The following is a 27,096-nucleotide window of genomic DNA, read 5'->3' as shown; positions in this document are numbered from 1 at the left end:
CTGTGATGAAGGACAGCTGTCAGTCATCCAGTGTTCAACTGTCAGGACTATAAACTCTCCCAGAGCGCTGGAGCATGGAGCTGCTGATGCAAAGTGGCTCAATGGAAATGCTGTGACTGTCCAATCGAGACCTAGATTATTCTGCGGTTGCTTCATATTGGAAATTCCTGAAATCATTTTGTTATGTGTTGACAAAAAATGTCATAACGTTAAGTCATAAATTATTTTTTAAAAGGTACATCAAACATTCAGTATTATCAAGTAAAATATTTATCCCCATGACAACAAACCATCATTATAGTTTTTGTTTTGCATATTTTGACTGGTATTTTGGTAATTCATCTTTAGAAAGCCTTCTTGGCATCACCTTCATCTTTAGTTCCTTCTCCAAGTTCACAATTCTTCAAGTCCAGGCTCCAGCTTGGCCTCTCCAGAATGTTAATATTACGTCAAGTTATAAGAAACATTCTTGTGAAATTAAAGTCTACTGTAAACATAATGTAAACATCCAATTATACTAATAATCTGATATTTTCTTCCTCTGTCAACAGTCAAGGTTTGTGCAAGACGGCTCAATAAGTTTGTATCACATGATCGGAAGACAGGCTGTAATAACTCTTATTGATAAACCATTTTCACTTAGTGATGGAACAGCAAACACTACAGCAGCTTTGTTGTTATTTCTATGCATTAAACGTCATATTAATGAAGTTTAATGTATTTTGTTTTGCATGTATTTTGTGCCTAACAAATGTTTTAAAAGTTGCCATGAAGCACTTTGTGATTTGTAAAATGTGCTATATAAATAAAGTCCACTTACTTATACTTGATTTCTTATTTAATAATAAATGTGTACACTAAGAAAATGCAGTCAGAGCCAAATTATAAAACAGTATATTTTAAGAATGTAACCTTGCATTATGAAGAACATTGTATAGGTAGAGACTGAACATAACCTTTGGTTGTTAATTTGTTCATGTTTCCAATGTGCTCTGTGCGAAACTGCTAACTTTAGCCCTGAAACCTGTCTGCTGCCATGGTTCGTTAGTGATGCATGTCTGTTTCCGTGTCCAAGAAGTTTGAAGAGAGAAGTGAAACTCTGCATTTTATTAACCAACAGCTTCCTGTGAAGTCTTTTTTTGTTTTGTTTTAAAACATTTTTTCATTTTGTCTCTTCACTGACTTCTATTGAGTCTTGCTTTTTACATCGTTTTGTTTCTACCGTTGCCTTTTTATTACAAAGTATTTGTGCATCCTGCAAAAAACAAAGCAAATTGTTTTGTTTTGAACAATGGTTTAACTTCTGTCATAAATGGGACTCTGCAAAAAAAAAAATGCAAAAAATGTTTGCATGTCCAAATCATATGATGGATCCAACATGGCTTGGGAAAACTTAAAGACCAACGGCTGACAGTCAGGTATTCATGTTTGGATTTCCCAAAAAGGGGCCATTTCAAGATGTTATGAGCAAATATTTCAACTGTGTAGATAATTTTCTTAGTAATTTTATTTTGGGTAAATGAATCTCGCAAAGCAGAATTGCAACCGGACTGGAAAAAATAAAAAATAAAAAAAACCTATTGATACGAAATGTAATTTTACAAAAGTGATTTAGTTTTTCTCTAAAATATCAATATTATTATTGCATCAGCAGGTTATTCTGGCTTAATTTTTACTGTTCCATAATACTCTTTCACACATTCATAAAAAGAGCGCTAGGGTGCCCAAGTCTAATTTTCTAACCCTTCAGGTTTTACATGTTTTCTTTCTCCAACGCAACAGAAACAAATGGCTGAATTGCTCTTCAGTAGTTTATGACCTCTCTCTGCAGAGGCCTGCTCACAAACCATTCATTTGATTGAGAAGTGGGGGAAACTGGATCTTCACATTCTGCAACTCCAGGAATTGAATATTTTATCAGAAGCCTTAAGAAGAAGGAAGTTAATAATCTATTAACCTTTTTATTGCAACTTCAGTTACACAAGACCCTTCAGTGTACAGGAAGATCTTTTTATAGTGCTCACTGTACAGACAGGATGCCTATTTCCATTGGCTAGACATTTTTGGGCTGATGGTGCCCTCTTGTGGTGCACTGCCCTGAGCAGAAAGCTAACCATAAGAAAAAAATGTACGTGTACAGTAAAGTATTTCTCCTATCTATGAAACATATGCTTGTTCTGTCAGTATTGCAGGTTTTTCGGCACTGGATGTGGTTAAACATGCTCTTATAAATGAGTTGATTTTGCTTCTGCTTGGCTGAAATAGATTCATAGGTATGAATTGTTTTCAGTTCACACTATATTGCTTGAGGTTCTTCCTAAACTGAACACAGTTATCATAATTCATATTCATTGTTTCAGCTTAATACTACAGAAAAAAGTCTGTGCATTATTAGAAGATGGCATATAGCTTCTCTTCTTTTTTTTCTTCTTTTTTTAGTTATAGAGACAATGATGTTACGTTTAGCACTCCATAGTTACATTATTTTCTTCCGATTAAAACAGTTTGTTCTTGATTTAGTGGTACTTGAAGTGATATTCAGAAGTTTTCTTCAAGTAAGACAGCAATACTTTGCAATAATATAACTCTACTAATCTTGACAAGTACACTGTGATAAAACTACCAGACTATTTTTCTCCCAATGTTAATTAAACTTCCTATGCCCGTGGTCCCTACACGCGCACGTCTGCCCTCCCAACACAAGGGGCACTGTCAGGAAACGGCCGCACTAGAACACCGGAACCATTTCTAACTTTCATCCAAAGATTTTTCCGGACGTGTTTCTTGTACGGACCCGGCTTCTGCTTTGTTTACTTTTTATTTTATAGCCTCAAATCTACCAGCAGATCTCTTATTAGTAACATTTTCAAACCCCTAGCTCTCGTCTATGTCTCTCGTTTTTTCCTTTTATCTATGAACACGTATTTTAATGCCAGTATATATGAATTTTATTTTACCTTTTTGAACATACAGGCGCTTAGGAAGGTGCAGTCATGTCCGCTGAGCGACAAATGTTCCCGTCGCTGTTCTCTCCGCCGCCTTTCGCTGCAGTCGTAGCGGTAGAAAGTGGCGTGGAGCCTGTGGGCATTCCCCAGTCAGAGGTGGAAACATTCAGGATGTTCCTGAACGAGCGGCTGACGGCAGCAGTGGAGGACATTCTGAGCGTGTTCGGGAAGACGGTGGCTCGGTACCAGGAGCAGATAAGCTGCCAGCAGCGGGAGCTGGACAGCCTGAGGTCCGGGGAGCGAGAGTGGAGCCGGGCAGCAGGTTGGTTTGTGTGAACTGGAGAAAATAGTTACTGCTTTTTAATATCAAAAATGCTAAAAAATGACATTCAATAACCTTTTACTCTTAAATGCGAATGTTAGTTTAATTTTGAAAACATTGTTTCTTTATATATATTTTTTGACAGCGGTATTTATATAACCGTTCAAAACGTTTAAAAACACATCTAGTAAAAGGTATTTTTATGTGATAGACCAGCAGAAAGTAGGGCATATTTGTGATGCAGAAGGAAAATTAAGTTGTTTTCTATATTTCTGTGATTATGTGCGAGTCTAACCCAGGTTGTCCGAGTTGTAATCATGTTTTATGTGGCACTCACACCACAATTCAAGAACAGACAGATTTGATAGCTTGGGCCATATGTTTGGTGTTATCACATGAACACCAAACATGTAAAAAGAAAAGATGCAATTTGGGTGACAAATCATGAAAAAGTTAAATTGAAGCAAATACTTATTTTTTTTTCCAAGTAGAGAATATTTTGAAAGAAAATCTTGTGTGAAACATTTGGAAATATAAAAATAGTTTCCTGAAACTTGATGAAGCCGAACTAGCATGCTAACAGTTTATATATTTTTTATAAATATATTGATAAATGTCTTGTAAAGTGTCTAACATAAAGATTACTGTTGAATAAACTTTTTAATTGTTCTTAAGCCGGACCTGGTAGAAAGTGAGCTTTCTGTGGTTGTTTCATCTTTTAGAGCCCCTACAGGACTCATCCTGGATGAAGAAATGTCCTGAACACCAGACCCTTGATGCCCCACTGTTTCATACTGACAATCTTATTGAGAAAGTCGTCGACACCTCAGCTGCTCCGATTAAATCAGAAGGTGTGGATGAGGATTGTGGAGAGTCGACAACATGTCATCACCCCAGTTTAACACACCAGCTGGATCCAGAAGCAGCGAGCGATGAGCGAGTTATCTGTGAGGACTCTGACACGGAGAACAGCGAGGACGGCTGGAGAGACGATGCCACTTTGTGGAAGTCAGAGGAAATGGCAGAAAACAAAGATCCCAGCTCCAGTTCAGAACCTCAGGGCTCCACTGATCTGCCACAGTTTGGCTGCCAGGTTTGTGGCATCACCTTCCAGAAGATGGGCTACCTGATCACCCACGCTGCAGTGCATCAGGAAACCTGTGGAGTTTGTGGAAAACAGATGGAACAAACGGAAAGCCTCAAGCTTCACCTGAAAGCTCACCGAGAAACGACGTTCCGCTGCAGCGTCTGTGGGCAGAGCTTCACGCTGCGGGGGAACCTCCGCATCCACATGAAGATCCACTCGGGCGAACGGCCGCACAGCTGCAGCATCTGCAGCAAGAGCTTTGGCCGGCGGGCGTCGCTGGTGCGCCACGTGCGCAGCCACATGGGCGAGAAGCCGTTCGCCTGCATGTACTGCGGCCACAGCTTCACGGAGAAGGGCAACCTGACGGTCCACCTGCGGACGCACACAGGAGAGAGGCCGTACCGGTGCTCCAGGTGCGCCCGCAGCTTCAGCCAGCTGTCCAGCTTCTATAAACACCCGTGTCAGAAGAAAGGCCTGATCTGTGCCGCCATCACTACCACCTGACAGCTGGGACACGTGAGCGGCTGTAGAAGGGCTTCCCCTGTGAAACAGAGCAAAGTAATGGACACTTTTATCAAAGTAACATTTCATCAGAGTTTGTTGATGACTAGAAACTTTTTTTTTATTCTCTCCGTTTCAAATCAGTCATTTTATCTTAATTTTAGGAATTTTTTGTCTTCAAAACCATGGGATTAATATACATAAATATTTAAATCCATAACTTTTTGAACACCTGTCGAAGCACTAACTGAGCCTTGCTCTTTGTAATTACAGATATTTTTTGTTTGGTTCATTAGATCAGAAATATTGAAGAAAAACACTTCATTCACTTTTCTCCAGCTTTATCTTAAACAATAAAACAATAAACTTTGAAAAATTGTAAAAAAAAATAAAATAAAAAAAAGTGGGCATAATAGAATTAAATGCCACATTAAAACATCTTGAAAAATTCTACTGAAAAAACCCAAATCTGTTCCAAATAAATGCAGTAGGTGCAATAAACAATTTTCATGCAGCTGCACACCCTTAGATTAATACTACGTACATTTTCATTTAATTCCAGCATTTAGTTTTCTTTGGCAGAAGTCATAACTTCATGCCCACATCTTGGCTCGGTAATGTAGTATTCCCAAACACTTCCTGCCTAAATTGTCCAACTCTATCAGCTCGAGAGGACTTCTCTGTCCATGTCCCTCTTCAGATGTTCTCAAAATTGATGGCTGTTCCTATATGGGCAACCACCTAGGGCGGCATCTTGTGGGGGCGGCTTGAGACTGCCCCATACCCCCAAAACCCAGTCTTACAATTGTCAGCAGTTTATTACGTCCTTGTTTTATTGTTGTTATTTTGGATCTTGTTCCCACTAACATTTATTCTTAGCTGTGTAAAATGTTTGGACATGATTCATAATGGTCTCAGTTGTTTAAACACTCAAAATACTGGAGTATCTATAGTGATGTGAAAGACTTTTAAGAGACCATCATACAAGTTTATTCTTTTTTTAGTACTCTACCTCAGTTTTTACTTATTGTTGGAATGTGTGTTATGTGAAAAAGATGTGTCTTATAAAAATATGGGACCATTTAAAATGAAGGGTTTGTGGTGAATTGGCTCAACCGTCAATTTTTGTTGCAAGTTTTCTAATCAGGTTCTGTCTTTACACGTGGCTCTGTCATTGGAAATATTTTGTTGGAAAAGACATTTGCAGTTCTCTTCGGTAAGATGAAGATGAAGACTTTTCTTATTTTTATACCGATTCTAATTTCTTATGCCCTTGACTAAAGTTAGCACAATTTGTCTGGATAAAAGTTGAGACTTTTGTTGTGTGGAAGATTACAATAAATATATGTTTGTAGGAAGAAAACCAAAGCTTCATTAAATAAACTAAGATTTGTCAGAAACTGTTTTTTGATTTTTTTCAGATTGTTTTGGATTATTGCAGCCAGTGTTATATTTTTATATACCTTAGTACAGCTTACACCTTTGAGATGAGATCACTTAATGCAACTGTATTAGTTATTTGTTGTAATGTTAAGTCAGAGTTTTGAGAATTCAAATTTTGTTGTAAAAAATGTAAAAGCAACATTATTTGACATAAGTAGAACATTATGAGCTGAAAATAGAGCAAAGCGAAGCAACTCTTTGGTTTCTATCTGCACTTGAGAAGCAGTAGGTAGGAACCTACCTGCTGCTGATACAGTTTCCAGACTATAGGTAATGATCTGAATATGTAGACAGATTTGGATTGGATTGCTAATTAGACTGTAAAATAGAAAATTAAAACAAATGACTTTTTTTCTCGGATTTAATGTAGGTCTTATTTTCAAAAGAAAACTTGTATTTCTTTACAAAGAAATTAAAATGGGAAAAAAATATAATTTGCCAAATAAAATAGAAGAAATTTTGTAAAATCATGTGTGAAGCCTCAATTTTAACACAGCATAGTAACATGTGGGACATAGAACATTTTACCAGAAATATAAAAGTATTGATTATTATCAAATGTAAATCACTATATTGAATCAATATTCAATTATAGTAATATAGAGGAATTAAAATATGTGAACATTTTAATTTAAAAAATGTAGAAAACCAATTGGAATTTTTTTGTCAAACATACCTTAGCAATTTTAAATGGAAAAAAAGGAAGCAAAAATAAATGTCAACAGTATAAATACGAAGAAATAATTTTTAAAAAGTTTTATTTTTCTATTGTTGAAAATAGACGTCATGATAAAACATTTGCGTCAATGTTAAATTGTAAACAACATGAATCTTATTTAAAACTTGTATTGAGCCTTCCTCACCAGGTGGGGGCGCTAGAGGGCTTTCACTGGATTTCTTCGGACCCCTCACAGAAGTTAACCTGGAGCCGTAGCTGGTACACAAGTCACCGGATCGCCACAGTTTTTTATCCGGCATTTGATCCGATTTCTCCTGGTTAAGAATCCTCTCAAGTTACCGCTGAAATGTCGAAAATCGAGATGTTGCGGCTTCTGATCAACCAGCGGCTTACCGCGGCTGCAGAGGAGATTTTCGATGTGTTTGGGAGAACCATAGTGGAATATGAGAAGGAGATCTCCCGCTCCAAGCTGGAGATTGACCGCCAGCGCCGGCTGCTGGAGCTCTCCAGGAAGCCGCGGATCTCCCTGCAGGCCGACAGCTCAGGTAGGGAGACGCTTCACCGGACTTTGGGGTTTCTATCTGGAAATAACTGCAGCTCCGTCTCTGGCTTCATGAAAATGTTCGGAGAGTCAGGATCAGTTTCATTTGGCAACAACAGTTATTTATTACATCTTTCAGTTGAGCCCATATAAGCAAGTTGTTTTGCTCTAAACATCTTTCTATGGCTTCTTTGTCCATTTGTTTAAGACGAGAAATCTGAATTCAGTCTTTTAACTGAATAATCCTCAGTTATTCTGAAAATCATGTTGGAACTGCACAATTGCTTAAAAACATAATAAAGGAGTCTCTTTGATCTAATACAGTGCTTCTCAATCCCAGTCCTCAGCCCCCCTGCTCTGCTTGTTTTAGCTGATTCAAATGATTGCATCACCATCAGGTTCTGCAGAAGCCTGTTAATCACCACAGATTCAATCCAGGTGTGTGGCAGAAGGGAAGCGCCTAAAACATGCAGGGCAGGGGGCCTGAGGCCCGGGGCTGAGAAGCACTGATCTAATACAACCACAGAATAAAAGTGCAAGGACAGAGCAGAAGCAATATAAAAATCTATATATACACAGTAAAATCAGGTGAATATAGAAAGTACTCAAACAGTATTGTTTGAAATATAAATAAATTCCAGGTATAGGCGATAAACCTGGAGTGTATTTATTTATATTTCAAACAGTACTGTTTCAGTACTTTCTATATTCACCTGATTTTACTGTGTATATATAGATTTTTATATTGGTTCTGCTCTGTCCTTTATACTGCTGTAACAATGTAAATGTCCCCACTGTGGGATTAATAAAGGAATCTCTTATCTCTTATCTGTGACTCCAGCTGCAGACTACACTTGAATGGGCTTTACTTTACAATCCTTCCTTGCTTTACAGAAGCAAATTTTCCTTCCACTCAACCTTCTTAATAAACCTTATTAATGACACTGGTGACTTCTTTGCCATTGACTTTTTGTGCCTTACCCTGCCTGTAGAAGGTGTGAGTCTTGGTGTTTTTAAGTAAAAGTAATCAGATCCCCTATTACTTTGTCAAGCAAGAATGTAACATTTCTGTTTTTCATTGTCATTTGTCTAATTTTCCATAATTATCAAAATGAGCAGAATTAAAAGGTTGAAACATAGTTCTCTCTGTTGTTTTGTCAGATGATGATGAAGCTGAGCACTTTATGGTCTAACAATAAAAACATGCTGACTTTGCTTTGGTTGTGCTCTGCAGCCGCCTCCGAGAAGCAGGACTGGAGCTCCAGCGTACAGCTCAACGAAGAGGAACCGCCGAGTCGCATCAAAGAGGAGGATGTGTGGCCAGACCCACCGGGCGAGAACAACGTGGGTTTTCTGTTGTTCCAGAACAACTCGGCAAGAACGCAACAGGACAACGACTCCACCGGGTCTCTGGGCTCAAAGTTCTGCCAGGACCTGGACGAGCCGGACGTCGATCCGCAGCCTGGTACCTCAGTCCAACAGAACTGCTCTGAGCTCAAGGATGATCAACCTGTAGCTGCAGGAAACAGCCAGCATGACTGCGTTGACATGACCCTCCCTAAAGTAGTGGACTCCTACGTCTGCACCATCTGCGGCCAAGCGTTTTACCAGCGCAGTCAGTGGGCCAAACACACGCGGATCCACCGAAAGGTTGACGGCAAAGGCGACAAATCGTTCACGTGCGACATTTGCGGGAAGAGACTGACGCGGTCGGACGGCTACCAGAAACACCTGCGGGTCCATACGGGCGAGAAGCCGTACAGCTGCCACGTGTGCGGCCGCAGCTTCAGCGACAACTCCAACTTCAAGCGGCACATCCGCAGACACATGAAGGAGAAGTCCCAGCAGAGCTCAGGCTGAGAGAGGCAGCGGTCGCAACCACCACTGAACGGACGCACAAAACCACTTCAGTATTTCTCTAACTGTCCTTTTTTTAATCAAGTCTGTTCTTGGACATTAGAGTGGATTATGTACCTTTTAGCTGCCATTGTTTTTAGTGATGTGCTGCACAATGGTAGCATTGCTGCCTTGCAGGAAGAATGTTTGAATCCCAGCCTGGGTATGCCTTCCACATGCAAAAGACTGTTCGATTGACTGCTCTCTACAAATTCTCCTTCGGTGTGTGCGTGCGTGCGCGTGTGTGTGTGTGGCCCCGCCTATCGTCCAGTGACTGTTGGAGATGGGAAGCAGCCCAGTCATATTTTTGTGAGCTAATTACAGTTTTGTAAAGTTCTGACCTGCTGAAATCCCTGCACCAACTGTGTCATGTTTCATTCAAAATCTAATTTCTTTTCATTTTATTTGGGACTGAATTGTTTCTTATTTTTTATAAGTATTTCTGCCTTAAATCTGTCTTTGGAAAATTACAAAGACATATCGTTCAGGTTTCTGGACGTAGATGTTTGTTTTTGCACTTATAAAACAACTGAAAATGAACTTTTGTCAGACAGATTTTTAGCTTTTTTGGGGGTTTTTTTCATCCTTTTTTACTTGTGCAAGACATAAAAGTGCACTATTACACTGGATGGCTCAGTTTCTACAAGATAATGAGTTACAATAAGTTGAAGTGTCTGAATTAATGTTTGACGATAAAGTTATAGGTGTGAGTTTGAGTGGCGCTGCATGTCAGCAAGATTATACTAATCACAGTGAAGGGGAAAAAGAAACCTTATGGATATGTGAATCACAGGAAATTTAAAAATAGGGGCATTTTAAATTGACTTCTTTAATTGAATAAAAGGTTTACACAGATGATAGAGTTCAAAAGTGTACATGTTTAAATGCTGTGTTTTTGTGACCAAAATAAATATTTCAAAAGTTTTTTTTTCCACCTTTGGTATAACTTTTCTCTTGCACAATTTTACCAGGAGACAAACAGATCAGATTTTATTTTCTTGGAAAGACTAGACCAGAAACCGAACCAGAGTCTTGACTTTAAGCCCGTTATGAATCTCTGATGTTCTGGAGAAGGCGTTTGAACTTTTACCTCATCAATAAAAAATCTTGAACAAATGAAGCCAGCATTGGATGAAAATAAATTTTGTGACGTTACAGAAGCTTATTGAAACAGTGAATGGTTGTAATCACAGATGAAATAGTTTATCGTTTTTTTGGACAGTGTGTGTGTGTGTGTATATATATATATATATACACACACTTTTGTTCTCAGCTCCTCACTGGTGGCTTTGAACAATGAGATCCTATTGATCTTTTGTAACCTGTGGCTTCAGCTAAAGGATACGGATGAGGAAATGTCAGGAAACTCACAGGACAGCTTAGCTTGACCTACTTTTAAGCTTTCAAGTTCGTTCTTTTCAACAAAGTTTTACCTGTGCCACACCAAAAGTGGAAAAAGTTTTGAAATTATTTATTATAGGTATATTATTCGTAAAAAAAAGTGATGACTGTTAGCCACTCTAACTCAAATTTGACACAAAAGCTAAATGTACAATAAACATGGTTATTTTCTGTTGAACTATTTAGAAAAATTCCTTTCAGATGTTAGAGCGATTATAATATGATGTGTAATATATTATATATTAGATTATATCAATACATTGATACTATGGCTTGACCACTCTGAATCTTTACCATTCAAATACAAATAACGTCCTAAACCAGCAGATGGCAGCATCGCACTTTGGTGTGGCTGAGCAATAGTTTTCATAAAATAGTCTAGAATCAGAACTGAGATTATGAATTTTTTTTTACCAAATCTAGGTGAGATTTAAACAAACAGATTAAAATCTCTGAAACATGTTCACTCTCCGTGAAACAAAAATGCCACAATCAGTTCTCATTTCTCATAAATCATCACTGAACTGTGAAACTGTTTATGATTTATTTGTGGAACAGAACTCGAAATTATCCACACTCGCAATCAGTTGGATGACATCTGTGCTGGTTTGTGGAGCAAAAATGTTTGTGCCATTATAGTTTTAAGATAAAAAGGAAAAAAAAAAGTGCTGTTTTTGCAGGTAAAAATATTGGGAGCACAATTAATTGACACCTGGTTGACCTTTGATGACCTCTGGAAACATTTATTAATATCCTTAAAATTATAATGACACAAACCAGTACAGATGTTTGACATCGATTAAGTTTGATTTGAAGAAGGTGTGGAAGTTAACAGGTGCAGCTGATGCGACAGTCTGGCTTCAGTTTGTGTTTCTTCTTCGGTGGATTAGATTACAATAAATGTTCCCAAATTATTTAAAAAGATGTAGCCTACTGTAACGTAACTACTTTTCTGTCAGGCTCTCTCTGCCTTCAATATATGTGGTGACACTATTTTATCTAAAGCAGCATAAAACAGGTTTAAAAGTCTAAGGTCAAAGGGTTGCAGCAGTTCAATAAACCGTTTCGATGGAAATAAGGAATTTTAGATATTTTCCCGTAGCTTGATGGAGTTATGTACTGGATTCTAAAGTTATTAATGACATTCAACAATATTATCACATCACATGTTTTCACATCATGTAGCTTCAAATAAGACAAAGCAAAATACACAAAACTAGGACATCTTCAAGTACCAACTGTGCATCTTGCTGTGACCTGCAAAACAATCGCATCATTTTCCACAACTACCAAGAATGAGCGACAGGCAGAGAGATGACTCCAGCTGAACAGTCGGCTCCATCATGACTGCTTATAAATGTGATTTAAAGTAGGTTTTACCGACTGAGGCGAGCTGAAGCGAATGTAGCATCCAATTCTCTTCTGTTCTTGTGTATGAAAATTGTAGATGATTTATTGCATATAACAGTGGATTAGTTATCGTTATGGCTGATCTACTGGCATGTCGCAGAAATGAGTTGGCATCACAAAATACAGCATTCACATTTAGAACCGACTCTTTCAAAAATAATAAAGTTAAAGTGTCGTTCTCCTGTGGTCCACTTGGTGATGCTGTGAGAGCATCTTCAGTTGTGGAAAAGCTACGACGTTCCTCTCCTCCACCTCCCTCCCTCGGCGAATCGTTGCACGTTTAGAGGACGGGAACTAAGAACCTCCAAATAAACACATTTATATTCAGGGATAAAAGTGCATCACCATATAAAACAAAATCATTCTTCTGTTGAGTGTGAGAGCGCCTTGTCTAAAAGTTTGGAAGTCTGAATGTGTTTCTTTATTTCAGATGAAAGGTCCTATTTTTTTGTTTTTACCGTTATTTTTTGTTGGTATGTATGCAAACTACCGTTGTACTTTTCACCACTTTTAGATTAAATCATCCTGCGATTTTGAGTGAAATATCTCACCTGACATTTCTGTTTATGCTCGTTTCCTTTAGCTTGCTGGCTGTCTGCATTCGCCGCTTGTCGTGACGCTGAAGCAGCCGTACCGCAGAGAGGATCCCTTTGAGACAATTTAAAGAAGCACTCTGGCATTTTTCCTAATTGGTACCCATTAATTCAAAGTCACTTTGCATCTACACAAATACATTCTGGTTTCTAACCCTAAATGTTTGAGAAAGGTGGCAAACTGAGGCTTGGTAACCAGCAATTCAGTTTTATTTACTGCTTTTCCTATGGTCTTTTTCTAGGACTGCTCTAACCCCATACTGAGCATCCAAATCCTAATTCAAGAAATTCCAATAATTGATCTTGGAGTAGCTTGACTAAACCATATTTCCATGTGCACAGACACAAAAGCACTATAGGCTGTGGCCATTAGTTTGCTGACCAAATAAATCTGGGTTTTCTTTAACAATCTCATGTTTTTATCATTAGATTGAAAGAGAACGTACTGGCTGCTTCACCTTACTGTGAATATCTGAGCTATTTTCCACATTCTTCTCAGAAAGCTTTCTGCAACAGAGAGCAAACGAAACACAAGCTACTAAATATTGTGATGATTAAAACAAAGGTTTAACTTTATGAAGCAAATTATTTTTTTTCTGGAAGTTTTGTCAACAGAAACTCAAAATGGTGAGTAAAACATGTCAGCATCAGCTTAGCACATGCAAACGTGGTTAGCTGGAGCAGGATGGGAGTTTATAGAAGATCATAGCTCTTTATGCTGAGTCAGAAATATCTGTGAAAAGATAAGGCTAATAACTGTTGAGACAAAGTATGCAATGCTATAAAAAGTAATACTGTTGTGTGATTGGTGACTGAGTTATTGGGACAAATACATATTCCAAAATTACTCTATATAAATGACAAAAACATTTCTAGTAGAAGTTAATACACCGACTGAATTGGTTGTAATAAAATGTTCTTTAATGTGCACCAAAAAAAGGCCGACCCGTAAACACCTGTTTGTGATCAAACTCGGCCTCTGATGAAGATCTTCTCTCTGTTATGTTGTTTCCTGTCTTGTAGGCAGTAAAAATACATCCATCAACCACTAACAGCAGGAGATCAGAGTCTGTTGTCATGCGAGCAGGACTTGTTCATTTAAACTTTGTTTCCTGCAGACTCCCTCCTTCCAGGCACCAGAACAACAAAGATGTCTCATAACTACTGGGGTTCAGGTCAGACAAAGGAGGCCGATGTAACCCCCTCACACACTGAGGCACATAAATCCACTCTTTAAGTAGAAGCCACTGCTTTACTTTCTTTTATAGAATCCAAACAGTGCCTCATTCTGGTTCACTTGCTAATTACAACTTTTAGGACGTGAAATTGTTTAACGTCAGCTCCTTCACAGTCAGGAGTCAGCTCCCTCACACTAGACAGTGTTGCGCTGGCGGACTGTGTTGCATCATTTGGTGCAGAGCCTGTTCAGCCTAACTGTAGCAGACAGGGATACCTCATTAACAGTACTGCATCGTTGCCGCTGTGTTATTACTTAAGCTGCTCTGGGGGAACTTGTCCAGCCAGCTGAGTGAGTCAGATAAAATGAAAACCGGTGTCAGAATGCTTGGTTCAGTGTTAAAGGTGGGATAAAAAAAAACCCTGTCAAGTCATTGATGCTTAACTGGTGTTTATTCATTTTCATATCTCAAAGCACAAGCTTATTTTCTGTGAGAAATCATGAGCTCTTTTAATTTTTTATGGATTCCAATATTAACATAAATGCAAACATACCGCTTAAAAAGACAACCTTTCTTTCCTACGTCAATTAACTGGACAAGCTGTTTTCTGTTTTAGCTCAGTTATAATTACAAAACTTAATTTTAATTAACAAATGCAATGTCTGGCCATCATACTGTGCAGGAAGGAGTCGGGTTTTACGTCCCCGAGATAAATGGGTTGTATGTGCACATCAAGTCCAGAGCAAATTCAGCTGGCATGTTGATGCCGAGTTACATTATCCACTTCTGGAGACGTCTCCTGTGGTCTGATGAAACTAAAGTTGATGCATGTAAAAAGGGGGAAGACCATCATAACCCTGGAGTATGGTGGATGTAGCATTACTGTGTGTTTTGCCTGATTGGTGAACTCACAGGACGATGGTGGCAGGACTTTGTCCCTCAATCGGCAGGTTGTTGGTTCGATCCCCGCTCCAGTCGTTTACCATTAGAGAGAGTATCATAAGGACAGAGCACTATAAAAGAATTGAAGCAACATCTCCAAGACTTGAGACCGTTTAAATGGACAACGAGTCCAAGAATACAACATGAAGTAAAGAGTTTCAGAATGACAAACTCAGTGGTTCCAGCCATACTTACTTATCTGTGCCGGGTTGTTGGGTTTATGCTGCTGCCGGACTTTTTTTCCTCCAAATTTTCTGAACATAAACTCAAAACATGGAGACATTACAGGGGGAACAATGTAGAGTTTCAATTCACCTCACACAATTAAAGCATAGTCAACTGTTTTATTACCTTTATGTAATCATTCTAGGCCAAAAGCATCAACAAAAGAAATGAACACAAGACAAAAAGTGCTTTTTAAAATGGGAAACGGCAGATTCCCTTCACAGTTGGATATTTTTGGACCATCTGTGGAGAAATACTCCTACAGACCAACAGGAGCTGCAGACTGAAGAGCCTGAGTGAGTAACTGGGATGCAAGGTGGCTCTGAAAAGCCAGACAATCTCAACTAGATAACCTTTATACTGCCCTGTTACACTGTTAAACCTAACAGATTATTTTTTCTCTTAATTCATCTAGATTTGAAACACTTTATATTAGAAATTGAAGATAATATTCTGTTCAGCCTTCCTGTTCTCTGCTTCAGGTCTTGCAGGTTCAATTACAGTATTTCCCAGACTACAAGTCACATTTCTGCCCTGCGACTTATATACGCATCATCTTCCTCGCCATGACATTTTTTGACTGATGTCAAATCATACATGAACCAAGGAGTAAACATTACCGTCTGCAGCCACAAAGACGGCTGAAAGAAAGATGGCCAGAGCTGGAGGAGTGAAACTGCTGTCAGGAGAGGCTTTTGAAAGGCACAGGTAGAACAATGACACTAAAAAGGTATCTGATATCAATTTATTTGAGAAAACACTGATGTTACATGTGAACAAATAGTTTTGAGTTAAATGTATACAAGTCGTCATGCAGGTCATTTTGAGCTCCAGGAAGGCAACATCATATGGTGCAGACTTTTTATTTCCCCCCAAATAAAGAATCTGAAACGACCTAAAGAACAACCTCCAGCATCACAGTCAGGTCTTTATATTTTCCATATATTAGATTTGAGTATACTTGCCTCAAGATTAACAAACATGTGTACAATTGATTATATTCCCATTCTCAAACATAATTCAGAACTAAACTGCAGATGCTGGCAAGCAGACTTCAACACTTTGGAAACCAGTGCAGTGGAGGTAAGTGAGTCGTTATTATTTGGGTGAAACTCTCATTGCTAAGATCCTCCTGTGATCAGCTGCTGATGAGAAAACATTTCCGATAAACTAATATTCCTCATTTCCCAAATCAAAGTCTGAAAATGGCAGCCAGCACTTTAAACTGCTCGACTTCACAGAACCTTTGAGTGAAAACTTCCTGCAAGTGCTGCAGATGTAAAACTGTTCAAGAGTAAAGATGCAGAAGACAGAACTTTAATAATCTGAGGGATTAATTATTCACTTGAGCCAATTAAGTAATTTGAACCCATGAAGGATGAAAATGATGAGTGCCAAGTTTAATGAAAGCATTAATTAGTAATTTGCCGTAATGGTTTATCAGAAATCTTTCCTTAATCATCGACTAGACCTCAGTATTTATTTTTTCTGATATCAATGAAAGCAGCATTTATCTGGTTTCTGTGTTAATATGGGGGTAAATACTCTGATCTGAATCTCCTGACTGCTGAATTGTAACACTTCAATGTGATCTCGTATAGACCGTAACTTCCCTCTTCCTCTGTTTTTGTCAGTAAAAACTATTTTCAAGTGTTGGCTTTGAACATATGGACTCTACTTTTTTTCAGACAGGGAACATTTCTTTAAATTTCATTAATCAAGAGTCAGAAAAGGCAGATCTGCTAAGCAGAGTATTTTTTCTGACTTCTCTTTGACTTGCTTCTGCAGAAAGCTTTGCCGTCCTTGGACTCAAAGCGGTGCAACGGTCCCAGAGTCAGTTCATCTCAGGTCTGCGTTTGTCCAATTCCCTGCTTTTTAAGTATTTGCAATTGAAATCCAGGCCCCGTTCCAAGGTGCAGCGACTGGGGACATTAGATCAAAGCTCTCGTAAGAAAACTGCATTAATCAGGAATTTTTCCAGGCCACCTCGAGCCTTGGGGACTCCTTTTGAATCATTAACACCTTTCGCCCTGCTTCTGGAGTGTTTCTCAGACGTTTCCTCTCTGAACTGGTTTTGATCCACATTTGCTGTGAAGAGCGAGTCTCCGCAAGGAATCCTGCCCTGCAAAGAAGCAGGTTTGTCTCAGTTGTGCCTCAGAGAGACAACAGATGGCCCTCCGTCAACGGCATGACGATAAGTACAACTGAAAGGTTGTGATAAGGAATCACGAGGACTGAAGTCTCTCTTGTCTTTTTGGCCCATCGGTGCTCATTTTGTCCTTTTGCACGGCCCCAGCCGGCATTTCAATGATTTTCTTTGTGGGGAGTATTGCAGCCATGGTTGGGTGGCATCTTGTCCACCTGCAGTCTTAGTAGTTGTACTTTCCTGCCTCCGTTACTGCAGACGTTGCTGTATTTGGCAGAAAAAGCGGTTTTGGTGGGATCTGTGGCTTTAGGGACACCGTTCTTCGGACTATTGCCGCCCGCTGCGCATGCGGCCCTTCGCTGTAACTGTGTTGCCGCGTAAGACAGGCACTGGCGACGGACACCCGCTGGCTCTCATTGTTGTTGCTGGTGTTTGTATTGGCTGCCGCGGCTGAACCTGGGGGTCGGTGGTTGTTGCTGCTGCTGCTGCTGTTGTTGTTTGTATTCATTCTGGCCAGAAAGTGTGCGTGCGCCCCCCGTTGGTTGAAGCTGTGGTGGCGGGGCACAGCGCCACCTGCTGCACCCATCTTGATGAGGGAGTGGCGCTGGGATTGGTGACGCGCCACGGGGACACCGCTCCCTCCAGGCCGCTCCGGGATCACCTGCTGTTGGAGCGGAGTGGAGGAAGAGGACGAGGACGAAGACGGGATAGAGGTGGAGGAGGTGGGGTTGTTTGAAGAGGAGGACGAAGACGAAGACGTGGCAGAGGATGAGGTGGAGTTTTGAGGGGCTGAATCCAAGCGCTTGGGGACGCCGTCCCTCGGCAGTGTGGAGGTGCTGTAATAGGAAGTCGGTTCCGTCTCTGGGATCTGCTGCTGGTGATGGTGGCTGCCGCCGCCGCTGCCGTTGTTGTTGTGATGGTTGCTGTGGTGATGGCTGTGGTTGTAGTGATGTGTTCGAGTCTGGTTGTGTTGATTCTGATGGTGGTGGTGGTGATGGTGACCACTGTGATGTCCTCCTCCCGAAGTGGACGGCCCGGGGAACAGTGAGGACGACGAGGTAGACGTGAGGACCTTGATTCCACCGGTTCCTGACGCGCTGACCTCGTGGATGTGTTTGAGCAGCTCGTCCAGCGCAGACACGTCCACCACCGTCTGGGGGAGGGACTGCTGGGAGTGGTGGTGATGTGGCGCTCCACCCGCTCCTCCTCCTGCGGTTGCCGTGGCGGCGGCTCGCTCGTCATTGGGAATTTTCCTCTCCTCGAGGAGGTGCAGTGAAGTTGACGAGGCGCCTGCCCCGTGTGCCGCCCCGTTGCTCAAACCGCCGCCGTTGTGGTGAGAAAAGGGAAACACTTGCTGGCTCAAAGAATTCCCAACAACAGCCATGAAGCCCTGGTTGGATTTGGAGCAGCTGGGCCCTGACTTGGGGTTGTTGTCCTTGGCGTTGTTGCAGTTTTGGTTCTTCTCGTACTGATGATGTCGCAAACCCTTCATGTTCCTGAAAGGGAGTTCTGGGGTGGAGTCGGGCGTCGGCAAGCCAGAGAGTTCTCCGTCACCCTGAGAAAGAGACTAAATGGAGGTTAGACCGATGCATTCAGTGATTTTGTTTTGTTTTTTTACCTAAGGAAAGAGTATTTTTAATTAAAAAATAATAATTTAATTCTAAATGACTGCAAACTTTTAATGTTTAGGTTCAAAGTCCTACATTAATTACCCAGTCACCATAGCCTTTGGGTGTGTTCACACCAGATAGACTTGGTTTGATTAGAGACCAAAAACTGGTGCAGTTTGCTTTCATGCTGCTCCGATCAAAAGATTTTGGAAACCCTGCTCACCTCCTCACCTGTGGGGGCGCTGTACTAACAGCTACTGAAGAAAACCACATGAAAACGTTTCCTTCTCCACAAAATGGAGTAGCATTAGATTTTAGAAGTTGTAAGATTTCTCTTTTGTCTTTGGCAAAAAGCCAGGACCCATTCTGTGTTGGGCTCTTGTGTTTATTTAGTTTGTATTTGCCAGTAATACCCAGCAGTATAGTTCACTTTCTGCCTTCGCTGGTCCACTTGGCATCCACACACGCATTCGAACCACTCCAGAATTCACTTCAACCAAACCGAGAACGAGGTTCTTAAACGGACCAGTGTTAGTTTATTTGGTCCGCATCATAGTGTGATTGCACATTCACACCTCCAAAATGAACCGGACTTTCTAGACAAACGGACTGGACTTTGATTAAAGTGGACTAAATAGGGCTGGTGTGAACACAGCCATAATCAACAATTTACCTGCATATTCAATGAAGTGGTGCTTTCAATATGACTGCATTATATTAGAAAACGACGATGAATAAGCATTGATAAATATTGTAATATGGACTTATTTTCTAAATCCTTCTCATCCGTACGTTCTATAATTTGATATTTAGCATTTTGGATAATATTTGTGATTGTTAAAATTACAGATGATCAAAGACTGCTTAAAAATCATCTCAATCTTCGTCAAATTGATTTCAAGGAATTTTCAATTTCACAAATTATTTGAATTTACTGTGAGGGATTTTAATGTTAATGCAGAGGCATCAACGTGAAATAGGAGTGCAGGATTACACTGAAATAATGCAGAAATGTGGTAAAACAATCAATGACTAATCAGTGAAATATTGATGATGCAGTCTGCTACCGTTAAACGAGTACGCTGCAGCCCTGACTCAAAGTCTGGGGCCATTTTAAAAGTGCAAACACTTCTACACCCAGTAGATAGATCTACTACAACTTGCATACTGTAAACAAACCTTATGCCACAATATGCTTACATTGCACAGCTTGCAAGGTAGCAACAAAACTCTCTGCATCTTTAATCCAATAAATAAATGAAAATGCTCAGATACTTTGCTCTACTTTAACACAAGGTATTGTTTACCATTTATATCACGACTCAACTTGTTTGTAAGGGACGTTCAATGCTTGTAAATGAGCGTATCAACTGTTGTGTATGAAAGCTTTTTAATTAAAGGTGGCTTTGCTTACAAGGGCAGTGAAACTCAGCAGTGCACGCACAAGTAATATGTAATTACAAAAGTACTCAATGTTGGTATGTGAATGTGAATATTGCAGAAAAGATTTTGGTAAGAGCCAAATTCATTTAAAAAAAAAAAATCAGATTTTTAAAAAATTGTTTTATATTTAAAAATGTGCAGGATTTAAAAGAATTCAATATACGTTTAATACCTTTAATTAAAAGGTGTCGGTATGATGGCTGTGACTCCTCAGCCAGGACTGCCTGTATGACCTCCTACCTGTGAGAGGTTGAGCTCAGGGTCTCCCAGCTGCAGCCCCTGATGCCCCGGCGTGTGCAGGTGGGGCTCGGCCCGCCCGTTAGGGATGAAGGAGCTGTACATTTTTGGCGTCGACACATCCAGTTTGTCATCCTGGGTAGAGACAAAATGTGGGTGAATTTTAATGGTTCCACACAGCTAATGAGCGACTTGCTTAAACGTATATTTCAGCTAAAAGGTCAGAGGTTAGCAGCAGCTTAGAGACTCTGTTTCTCACTGAAGGACATTTGGAAAAATGATGGAATAATAATGAAACCGTCAGTTGTAATGACTGAATAAAACACCAAGGTGAATCTTATTATGTGTTCCCTCGGGGTGATGAGGAGGAGATGAATATTAATGCTGCTCCTCAAAATTCAGGCAGCTATGTCGCCGCCTCTCAGCTGCATCGTGGAACCTAAAAAAAAAAATCTGATTGAAATGTAATTCAGAAGCAGTGATGAGTGCATTTCTGTCTGTCGGCTTTATGTTTTCATTTAACTTCGGTCTCAAAACATCTTCAACTTAATTTAGATCGATGTGCAACGTCCTGTAAGTTCAGCTTGTGGAAAACTGCTACGTTCATTTGGAATGAGATCAGTCAAGTAACGATGAGCATCATCGCCTCATTTCACTGCAAAATGTGATCTGCAGTGAATAAAAAAATCCTAAACATAGGAGCATATATTTCTGGGAACACACACCGTTTTATTGCAACACCATTTTACCAGCTAATTGTTTTCTACTACATTATACTTTCAAACGATGAGAATTTAAGAAGAAAAGCTAGTTTTTAAGGTCGTTGATAACAAAACTGTCCACAGCCAACCTTCGGCTGCCCGTCCAGAAGCCCGTTCAGCTTGGCGAGCGATCGTAGCGACAGAGCGTGCGGCAGTGATGCTTCGGGGTCCTTCCCCAGCCTGCGGGCTCGGTGAGCTGCGCTGCGGCTGCAGTAACAAGACACCAGGAAACCCGACAGGATGGCTCCCAGGAAGAATGCCACGAACACGCAGGCGATCAGCAGGGTGTAGTGGACGTTGGCGCTGGCGCGCTGATCCAGCTCAGGCGGACGACGAACACCTTAAAGGCGAAAGGTTGGAAAAAAAGGACATTTAGTGTTCAAATTATATGCACATGCTAGATTTAATTTACAGTTTACATTCAGAAAACTATTTCAAGTATTCAATTCGTACTGATTTGACTTTTTTAAACCACACTCTACATTCTTAAGATGATGCAAATTGTAAATAATGACTATGTCCAACAATTCACCCTCTCACTCCATTGCTTTTTGCAACAGTTACTAATAATAGCAATAGAAAAAAATATATACAAAGTACGCTTTTTGTATATTTTAGGACTTAATATGGAAATGACCTGGTCTTTACCAAATTCTACATTTATAAGAACCTTACTTCACACCTGACATGCATTGCCATTACCACAAAGGCACAACTTAAAGATGAAGCCAAACGGTACAATTTTATGAGATAAAGTCTGCATTTAAGTGGCATTGATAACATATGTAACATGTAAATGTGGCTTTGCCTGGATGTGCCTTTACTTTCTCCAGCTGGACAGAAAAAAAGCCAAAGTTTTCTTTAAACCTAAAGTTTTTAGGCCTGATCTAGAAACTTGTGATGAGGCCTGAAATCTCAGACCCAACTCAACAATTATAAATAATCTGTTGCTCCACAAACTCCAAAATACCCCAAGACGTTTTGAGTGCTGCTCAGTTCAAATGTGTGGTCATAATATGACTGATCGCTCTTACTTTGTTCAGCCGTGTTTTTTTTTTTTGTGTGTGTGTGTGTGTTTGTGTGTGTGTACTTGGAGTTAAATTAAATGCAAAACTTGATTCCCTGCCAGCGGGCGAAGGCTTCTGTGGATGGATGAGCAAATATTATGCTGATGTTAAGTTGACAAGAGAGTTTAAGAGGAGGAGAAAAAACAGATGGAGGAGAGGTAAAACCAAGGTGAATGGGTGGACGAGAGAAACGAGTGGAAGACAGCGACGAGGATTAGACTTAATGAGAAAGAGGTGCTTCACAGGTGAGAAATCTGGATGACAGAGCAGAGAAAAAGACTGGGAGGACACGAAGGAGGAGAAGAAAGGGAAGGCAAGCGATGAGATGATTGGAGAGAGGGAGGCAGTCGGGCTGACAAAAGGATGAAGGGACGAGAACAGAAGGAGGGAGTAGGTGTAGACGAGTGGAGATGAAAGAGGGAGTTTATTGTTTGGCAGCGTTCACCTCATCAGGTTCAGATACGCCATCAAAGCCTCCGACACAATGACTCATCAGTCTGTGCAGCAGTGATGCACACCAGAACAAACACACAGCCCAGGACTGGTGACAGGCCATCAGTTCTGCAGCAATCAATACTTTGATTACATATTGTTCAGATATTTTTTTTCTCCAAGGAGAAAAAAACAACAAAAAAAACAGTAAAATTATAATTTTATGAGTGACAGCAGGAGCCGAGTGTTTCACAGCCTTTGGCCAAAACACCTGTAACGTGTCCAAAACAGATTCCTGATACTCCAGAAGCTGCACTCTAACAAATGGAGCGATCCATCATGAAGACTGATTACCTCTGGTCCGGCTCTGTTGTGCAATTTTTCCAGCTACCAGATGGGGAGGAAAGTGTACTTCAGGAGTTGGACTAATGAGTTTAAAACATTAAAGTTTTGTAGAGTGAAGAGGACAATTCATCAATGCTGTCCCTTCAAAACTTGGTAATCATATGGGGAATCCATTGCTTTACATCGTTGATGCACTTATTTTATATTTGTACAGGTTTCCCAACATCAGAGTTCGCTGATAGTGAAACATTGCTAATAACCCTGTTAAACAACGTTTCTTTTAAACGTCTTAGTGATTGTAGAAACTTGACTTGTAAGTATGGCAGTAACAGGCATCCAGGGGCCAACTGGTAAAAATTAGTGTGGCCATTTTTCTAAGCGGTAAAAAGAAACGCACATAGCGTCATTAAAGTTCCATCTAAATCCCCGTTAGAGATAAATTGCCCAGACTGAGTTCATGTCCCTGAAACCCTGATCAAAGATGCCAAAAATACTCAAGAAACAAAAAAGCTAATTCCATGCCCTTCACTTTTTGCCATTAGGGGATTTCATTCCCCGCTCCCCGATGGTGTGGGACTCAAAGTGGCAACCATCTGAAACCTCAAAGCCGGAGTGGCCTCTAAGCTTCTGAGGCTTTGCTTTGATACAAGAAGCCATGGAAAACATGACTCTCTTATGCAAAAGTACTCTTGAAATGGAGCAAGCAGTCATTACACATCAGGGCAGGAATTAACACACACATTTCCACACGCACAAACACATCCCATGCGTTTAAAAAGAGACAATTTCATGTTCGTTATTTGCCCTCTTTCATCTCCGTCCCTCAGTCTGACAGTTAAAAATAGGATGATGGAGACACACAGAGAGAAATATTATGCTAATTGCAGCCCAACACTGAAATGTTTCATTCTCTGCCCTCTCTCTTTTTCCCCCTCTTCCCTCTGTCAGATGGAAAGTTCCTCTTTCTTAGCTGTCAGCCCAAAATGTTAAAGTTTCTGGCATCTGGGGTGAAAACTTCAGGGTGATATCTTGACTTTTCCCTTTTCCCCCGTCACTGTTCTATGTCAGTCTAGGATTTACAGTGTTCTGCAAGACTCTCTTCACTGGTTTCTCAACCACCATCTCCTTCAGCTTTCATCTTTCTTCCTCCCATTCATTTTTTGCCATCTCCCATCTCTGCAGCCCTCTGCTCGTTACCACCCTCTCGTCTGCTCTTTCGTTTAGATTCAGCTGAAATCAATACAGTCTGTCTGGGAAGATCTAATTAAATCAATCATACAAATGAACCATATAACTAGATTTGATGAAAAGCCATGAGGAGAATTATTAAAAAGGGGGGGGAAAAAAGATAAAAGCTTCAGTAAAGACTGGTTCAATATGCTGTAAAGTAAGTTTTACGTACATCCACACAATATCCGAGTAGGCAGGGAACGTTACAGGTCAAACATTGTGGGCAAATATTCAGAAAAAAAAGACTTTTTTATATACTGAGATCATTTATTATTAACGTAAGCTTTAAATGCTGCACAACACACATCCACTAATCTGGACTGTGTGAAAGAGGAGCCGCTGATGTCCATGTGAGCTCTGGTCAGAGGAGAGCAGCATGAACGAGTATGGAAACTGACCCTGAACACATCATCTCTTCTGTAGGGTCAGCAAACATGTCCGAGTTGACTTTGGACATTTTGGCCAAAGTCGTTTGTGTCCATAGTGAGCATCAGGGGCTGAGAGACTCTCCACCTGGCTAAATATTACATTGGAAAGAACAATTGTGATTATTGCTGTCCAATCAGCTTTTTGCAATCGGCATATTGCGATGATGATTTATTCGTGATGCACCGAGTAGTTTTAGAAACTGCAAAACAATTCAGCCTTGGGCAAAGTCCTGACTTAAGTCTGATTAAGAATCTGTAGCAATGTTTTAAAATTGATCTTCCCAGACCCAATAATCCCATTTGATAGCGTTTCAGCTATTTTGCAAAGATGAACGGGGCCAAAATTTCAGCCTTCAGAAGAAGGAAACTGGTTGAGACAAAAAATAAAAAACACACATTGCAACAAATGCCGCAAAAAATTACTCAGGGGGAACTGAATGCAGATCACAGTACTTTCAAAATGACTTTTCCTACTTTGTGCTGACCTATTGTATAAATTCCCAATAAAATACTTTAAGGCATGATACATGATATAATGTGGAAAAGTTGATGGGGGGCGGGGAATTATTTTTCCAAGATACTGCACATACTGAGATGCTACAACATGTTTAGTTTCTGATGGCAGGAGAAACCAAGCCACCTTTTAAACAGAAGAACCGTCTTTCATTGTTCCATTATAGCATAGGCTTGGCAGCGTTATATCAAAGAAATACATTTATAGAAAACTATGACTTTAAGGCAAACAGATCCTCTGAACACTGAAGCCAGGCTTCAAATGACTTTGTCCTATTTGCATGCTCTCCTGTCCACCGCCTTCCCATTGGTATTCACATGAAGCCAGACGCCAGTGACAGAATCCGTACAGAGAGGCAGTGAGCAACAAGGATGCCGACACAAAAAAGAACCGACGTTGGGATGAAGGTGATTGAGGGAAACGCAGCTGGAAATCAAAACAAAAAAACAAAAAAAACTGAATAAGTGTGACGAACACACAGCTTGTCAAGTCCGACTTTGTTCTTCTCTGAAAATGGCAGTTGCACACATGCACACACAACCCTGCCCTCTTTAAAGGTCACAATTCACACCTGAAACACTGCAGGTGTGTGTCAGGCGTCTTGTGGGTGTGCGGATTGAAGAATGAGGCGTTTCACTCTGCAGACGCCTCAAAATCGCTGCTCCTCAGCTCTCCGGCTCTCGTTAGATTCTCATTTAGTCTCCAGTGTTCATTATTTAAATGAATGAAGTGTTACATTTATGAGCTGCTTCAGGGTGTTCAAGGAGGCTGCCGCGTGGGCGGGATGTAAACAAAGCGCTTTGGCACTTCGGTGCAATCATCAGAAAGCGGTGAAATAGAAGGTGTCACTGTTTTCTGTTCAACAGACCCGGGGTACCGGAGCAGAAAGGCAGACACTTCTACATCGAAGAAATGATTCAAGCACCGATCGCCATGTTGATGTGGCAGATAAACCGAGAAGCCGGCACTTTACATCGGTGACTGATCCCAGTGGCGTTTGCACAAACTGGGCAAAAGGTGGTATGTGCAGAAAGGAGGAACTATTTAAAGCAGAAGTAGTTCAACTAAACGCCGAACGGCCTCTGGGTAAGTTCAACTCATCTCCATTTAGAAACCAAGCATTCAGGTTCTCTCTTCAGGCTGATGAGCAACTTCTTACCAATCCACATAGACGTCACACATCTGGTTACATCCATCTGAAAAAAGGTAGTTTTGGTAAATGAGGGAGCCAAACCCTGCAATCTTAGATATTTTTTAAATCTTACTGCATTTTATTTTTTTTTAAAGTCACAAACTCATCGCAGAAGATTACGGGCTAATTTTATGAAAATACTTGCAATCACAATTTGTCAAAAGGAAACAAGAAATCTGGTCAAGAACTTTTCACATTAAATTTTAAACGTATAAAACAATAAAAATTGCAAAAGAACTAAATTGTCAAGCTGCCAAAAAGACTGAAATGTTCCTAATAAAATATGCATCTTATTAAGAAAAAACTGAAAAACAAATAAAATAACCCATGTGTTACCAGCATTTCCTGGTGCACAGAGTAAACAGGTTCCCGGTAAAGTCAACATTATTAGGCAAATTACTGTGGTATAAAAATAACTTCATGTTTTCTGACACACAGAAGATTCAACAGAATGGATGTGGGCTTGAGTAAAAAAAGACTCAATAAATATTTTTGTTTTCAATTGGAAAGTATAGAGAAACTTTCCGA

The 27,096-nt window shown here is 40.3% G+C and overlaps 3 protein-coding genes across 5 annotated transcripts in view; 2 read left to right on the top strand and 1 right to left on the bottom strand.

Annotated features, from left to right (window-relative positions):
• The first annotated feature begins 2,649 nt into the window (after positions 1 to 2,649).
• On the top strand, positions 2,650 to 6,251 carry LOC106934606 (zinc finger protein 2-like). Its single transcript, XM_015014604.1, has 2 exons — positions 2,650 to 3,267; positions 3,990 to 6,251. Exons 1-2 carry the CDS (start codon positions 2,994 to 2,996, stop codon positions 4,856 to 4,858), a joined length of 1,143 nt encoding a protein of 380 aa, XP_014870090.1. The 5' UTR covers positions 2,650 to 2,993; the 3' UTR covers positions 4,859 to 6,251.
• An 880-nt stretch (positions 6,252 to 7,131) lies between these two features.
• On the top strand, positions 7,132 to 10,339 carry LOC106934604 (zinc finger and SCAN domain-containing protein 12-like). Its single transcript, XM_015014600.1, has 2 exons — positions 7,132 to 7,522; positions 8,753 to 10,339. Exons 1-2 carry the CDS (start codon positions 7,324 to 7,326, stop codon positions 9,376 to 9,378), a joined length of 825 nt encoding a protein of 274 aa, XP_014870086.1. The 5' UTR covers positions 7,132 to 7,323; the 3' UTR covers positions 9,379 to 10,339.
• Positions 10,340 to 15,892: 5,553 nt separating this feature from the next.
• The window catches only part of LOC106934605 (semaphorin-6D-like), an 86,228-nt gene continuing 75,024 nt past the window's right edge, over positions 15,893 to 27,096 (bottom strand). For 2 of the 3 annotated variants that reach the window (XM_015014601.1, XM_015014603.1), the window contains 3 exons: positions 21,450 to 21,700; positions 20,603 to 20,734; positions 15,893 to 18,876 (listed from right to left, as the gene is read on the bottom strand). In XM_015014601.1, the coding sequence (XP_014870087.1) occupies positions 17,533 to 18,876; positions 20,603 to 20,734; positions 21,450 to 21,700 (1,727 nt within the window). In that variant the 3' untranslated portion in view covers positions 15,893 to 17,532. The remainder of the gene's footprint in view (positions 18,877 to 20,602; positions 20,735 to 21,449; positions 21,701 to 27,096) is intronic. The other variant, XM_015014602.1, reaches the window with a different exon arrangement.

The sequence above is a fragment of the Poecilia latipinna genome, unplaced genomic scaffold, assembly GCF_001443285.1.
Source record: "Poecilia latipinna isolate Pla-1442-1.1 unplaced genomic scaffold, P_latipinna-1.0 Scaffold1833, whole genome shotgun sequence".
Lineage (NCBI taxonomy): Eukaryota > Metazoa > Chordata > Actinopteri > Cyprinodontiformes > Poeciliidae > Poecilia > Poecilia latipinna.
Note: the sequence above shows the minus strand (reverse complement) of the source record. Positions and strands in the feature narration are given on the sequence as shown.